General features: G+C 45.6%; 1 protein-coding gene across 1 annotated transcript in view; it reads right to left on the bottom strand.

Moving 5' to 3' along the window:
• Nucleotides 1–3,073: 3,073 nt before the first annotated feature.
• The window catches only part of LOC104294533 (ovostatin-like), a 25,693-nt gene continuing 23,916 nt past the window's right edge, over nucleotides 3,074–4,850 (bottom strand). Inside the window, exons 34-36 of the mRNA XM_009894145.1 lie at nucleotides 4,515–4,583; nucleotides 3,494–3,599; nucleotides 3,074–3,135 (exon numbers count right to left, since the gene is read on the bottom strand). Of these exons, the coding sequence (XP_009892447.1) occupies nucleotides 3,074–3,135; nucleotides 3,494–3,599; nucleotides 4,515–4,583 (237 nt within the window). The remainder of the gene's footprint in view (nucleotides 3,136–3,493; nucleotides 3,600–4,514; nucleotides 4,584–4,850) is intronic.

Raw genomic sequence — 4,850 nt, forward strand, 5'->3', positions numbered from 1 at the left:
TGCAATACTGAGCATCTGTGCCTTCGAGGAGGCAGAAGTAGGGTAGTTCAGTGCACTTCTTGGGCCAGTGAGCCTGATTTTCTCACGCCTAGGGGAAGCAGAGTGTGCCTAGCCTGTACATCTTGCCAAAATTAAAGTAGTTCTGATATTCTGAGACCTAGAACTCCCCGGGTCTCCAGGACTGAATCATATGATGCCTCAGGACTATCAGATTACAGAGGAAGAATTGACATTCAGTCTAATGGATGTCCCTGTTTTGCTTAGTCAGCAATTAATAAACTTGCTTCAGTTTCAGGTGTGTGCCACTAAACAAAGAGCTGAAACAAGACAGCCAGGTTCCAGAAATCTGGGAGGTGTTGGACTGCATTTTAAGGAATATTGCTGTTCCCTGTGGGAGCAGGAGCAGGGGACAACATGTAAAAATCTGCAGAAAGAGTATGAGCATGGGATGTTTATTAGATTTGGCTTCAACCGGCAATTAGCTGTTTGAGTACAGGATAAAATCAGGTAACAAATATTACATTTTCAGTATCTAGAGGAAGAGTCTGCAGTGGGAAATATGCTCCTGATGTTTTAATAGTTCAGGTTTGGCCTAAGAGAAAAAAAAAAGCTTCACAAGCATGATAAAAATGTGGCTTTTTTTTGGTTGTTTTTTCAGGACTTTGTTTCTTCCCAGAAAATGATGTTTGGCTGAACATAATAACATTTGGCCAGACCTGAGGGGGATTTTTATGAGTTCCATGTGGGATGCTGAAGCCTTGGCTTAATTGGCTGCAAATCCCCCAGAAAGATGCACATTCTGTATCTGCATCCACTCAGCCTGCTCTCCTTTTCAACCTTGTTACTCTAACTATTGATTTCTCTTGCTTTCGTCCAGTCTGATGCTCATATAAATGGTGTCAGTTGCAACAGTTCGGGGTGTGTCAGGAAAGCAAAATTCACAGCCTTTCTTGCTTCCCTCCTACTGCCAGTGAAGTTTTAATTTTGGAACTTAGCATGGAAATCTGTGCTCTACCCAAAGCAATTTCATGCCCCACAAATTCCTCGTCTGTGAAACTTAACGAAATGGCTTTTTATAACATCAGTATCATGCATATCCTGGATGGCCAGCCCTGTGCATGGCTGATGGATGCTGTGAGTGTTTGGGTACCCTGCTGCCTGCAGAGACTCAGACATCTGGTTTATTGAGGAGCCAGGCCTGAGTATCTGAGAGACACAAATCCCACCGACTCAAGATATTTAGTTAGTTCTTTTTGCCAAAAAAAAAAAAAAATTTGGGAAGAGAAATATTCTGTGTTGATATGATGATTAATTTTCACTGAAAAAAAATGCAAGTCCACACGCAACTTTAGCAAATTGCCTGCTGAAACGGATCCTTTCAAAACACATACCAGTCCTCAGCACTTGATCAGTTTGCATCGTCGCTTAGGTTCTTGTTCAGGCCCCAGCGTGGCGGGTCCTTTTTTCCCCCCACTCCTTGACAGATCCATCCTTTTTCCTCCCCGCTCCTGCGTGGCGGATGGTTGGTACCCGGTACACACCGCAAGTAAGCCTGCGTGGCTCTGCATCCCACTGCCCGTGAGCTGCATGGGGCTGGATGTCGTCATACCCCATGAGCTGCGTGGGGCTGGATGTCGTCATACCCCGTGAGCGGCGTGGAACTGGATGCCACCGCCGGGGCGCGGAGCAGCGGCGCCGCCTGGCGGGAGAGGGAGGAGCCCCCCCCGCCCCCGGCTCTGCCCCATCTCCAGACTCCAGGACTGAAACCTGCCCCTTTTTTCACCCTCTCCCCTACTAAACGTGGTGCAGAGTCAGTCCATGATGTCCATACATAAACCTCTAATTTTACGCCACCGAGGGGGAGAGGCAGGGGGGAAGGTGAAGGGCTGTTCAGCAGCCACGGGCTGTGGGTTCTACACTCCGGAGGCCGAAGGGACCGGACATGCTGTGTATTACAGTAGTTGCCGGTGGTTATCAGCTGGAGCTGGGAGCAGAGGCTGAGTGCTGCAGGTGCAATGGGTAACATTTCTCCCCACCCTTCCCCAGCTAGCAGCCTGAACATGCAGATTGTCATTAAAATGTTTGTTCTGTGGAACTGGGAACAAAAACAAACCCAAGGCCCAGTGTAAAAGGGAGGTTTATTGATGGAAAGGTATACATGATTATGATATGGATGAGGAGAGAGGTGCCGTGAAAGGAAACAGAGAATCACACACTAGCTGAAATGATGTCACAGACTCCCACTGTGATTAGTAAGGCAAAATGGCCCTTGCCAGCACTTAATGACAGAGGAAAATAGGGTGCTTGACCACTTGTTCAACATTTATGATGGTCCTGCAGGGGAAAATACAAAAGAAAATAAACTCAATGAGAATAAACCAACAGCTGCAGGGTATATAATAAGGTCTCAGGACTCAGGCTAGTCAGCTCCTTCTGTCTAAAACAGACAAAAGCTGGACCAAGATCTGGCAGCAAGCTGTGTCCTTACCTGTCGGGAACTGCTCAGCAGATAATAGCCAGCATAACTGCTGTGCTGACCAGGACACACCTGGATATCCCCTGCAGCACGACAGCATTGTACGTCTGACTAGTCAACACACCGCCTCTATGACCTCAAGACACCTCAATGTATTAACTGTCCAGGAACGGGTTCCTGTAAGTCCATGTGAAGCACCTTGCCTGTACTCTTGAAACGTAGGCTTCTGAGGGAGGGCCTTCAAGGATGGCTCTAGGCAGATTATTCCTTGCTAAGTGTAGATGATTTTGAGGAAACTCTGAGGGTATTTCCCAGCCTCTCCATTATTCTGCACTTTCTCTTTCATCATAGAGGCTGAGCTCTTCCCACAAACAGCAACATGGTCTCCACTTGGAGTCCACTGAGCACGTGTCATGGGACAGGATCTGGCCACTGTCTCTGGCTGCTCCCTGAAAAGCCTGGTGGAGACTGAAGACTGTTTCTGCGAGAATAGTTATTGCTCTACTCAGTCTGCCTATCCCGCTGCTCATGCTCTTTTATACTTCACCTCTTTACCTGCTTGGTTTGTTTCTGGCTTTCACTTACCTTTTCTAATCATTAGTCCGTTTCTGCAACAGCCTCTTTGCAAGGTGATGTATACTGAGCAACAGCATACTCTTCTGGAGAAGAAGGAAAGAAATGTTTCCATTAACCTGGAGACCACTTCCTGTGACTTTCCCTGGAAGTGGATATACCCTGCGCATGCTTAGCCTGTAGATCCTTGAAATCTCTCTTGTTCTGGCACGTGCATTTTTATAACTTTCCAGTCATGCCCACTTGTCACCTTGAGTGTGAACCAAGCACACTAAAGTGAAATGAGTTTCTCCCCTGGCACTAGATCTAGATCCTGTGAGAGCTCAGAGAAGTGTTGGTTCCAGGAGGGCTAGTGCTGGGTCTCCCTTAATGCACACAGTGTTTCTGCTGTCCCTGTCCCTGTCCTTCCCCCAAACTTCCTATTTGTTAAAATAAAAGACCTACCTGTTTCATAGTAGTCATAGATCTGCACAGGAGCTGGCTTAGGATGGGTCACTACAAAGTCCTGCTCAACTGAGAAAGTGATTTCTTTCCTTTCCTTCTGCGAGATCTGGGAGTGGAGGGACAGGGATCACATAAGTCTTTTTATTTGTACAACACCATCTGGAGCAGACCAGGGTGGTAACTGATAGATTGTATATTCCAAATCCCACTGATGCCACACATACAGATGTAGGACATCTGTTATCTGAAATATGTTTGGAAAGTCCAAAGTGAAACTGAAGTGAAGAGTTGCAGGTTTCCTATCTTGCTTGTATTACCTGATTCTGTAGTTATTACACATCCTATTGCCAGAGAAGGAAAAAATGTCCCAAAGGACTGAGCTTAATTCTCCAGGACCTTCCAATGGTCAGGATGATAGTCTGGTATTCCAACCCCTCCCATTTCAGACATGAACAATATGTGCCACCAAGAAACTGGGAATCAATGTATATCACTGGGATATTGGCTTCTGTTGTTAGTTCTGCAGAGCCCAAGCAAATGTACTTTTACTATGAAAATTCTGATCCAGGGATTAGATTACAGGTTAAATTTAGGAATGAACTAGCCTAGCCCTAGCGTAGGAATGGAAATCTCTCCAGAGGAGATCAGAGCGGTGTTTCATGTCCTGTTGAAAGAACTGAGGTTTACCAGAAGCCTACCAAAGGGACATACACACAAGGGAACCTCTTTTATGGTGTTTATTTGCTCTTGACTGAAAGGAGAAAGAATTTTGGTTAATTCTGTGTGCTTTTTTTGATTAACTTATTTCTAGTTGCTAGTAGGGCAGGTGTCGGTTTGAAGCTGTTTGGGAGGTAGGAAAGTCACATGCAGCTTGAGGATTAAGCAGCTTAGTGAATACAAAACTGATGAGGAAGGGAACATGATAAATTCACTATACAGAGTATTTCCATGCTGTAGGTGCGTCTATTACATGCTGTTTGCATCCTTTGTGAAAATCAAACAGAAAGCGATCAGAACTTACATTTTCCAGATAAAGGAGAACATGGTTTTTCTTGTTTTCTACTTGCATCACTGTATGACTGTCAATGAGCTTTAAAATAAGGAAATGGAGACAAATATATTTATAAACTGCTGAAAAACAAGTGCTACCTCGACCCTACCACTGCATGACTATGGGATTCATCCTGTTCCTAGCCAGGCATCAAGGGCTGTCAGCTGATTTTTAGAGTCCAAATGTTGCTGAATAGATGGAGAGGACTGAGCAAAACCTGCCGCCTGACTGAGTCGGGGGTATGAGCACTTCCCAAGTGTGGGAGAGGCACTGCAGTTCATTTTGGAAATACTGTCCAATTCTGGT

This window comes from Charadrius vociferus, unplaced genomic scaffold (assembly GCF_000708025.1).
Source record: "Charadrius vociferus isolate BGI_N301 unplaced genomic scaffold, ASM70802v2 scaffold561, whole genome shotgun sequence".
Taxonomy (NCBI): domain Eukaryota; kingdom Metazoa; phylum Chordata; class Aves; order Charadriiformes; family Charadriidae; genus Charadrius; species Charadrius vociferus.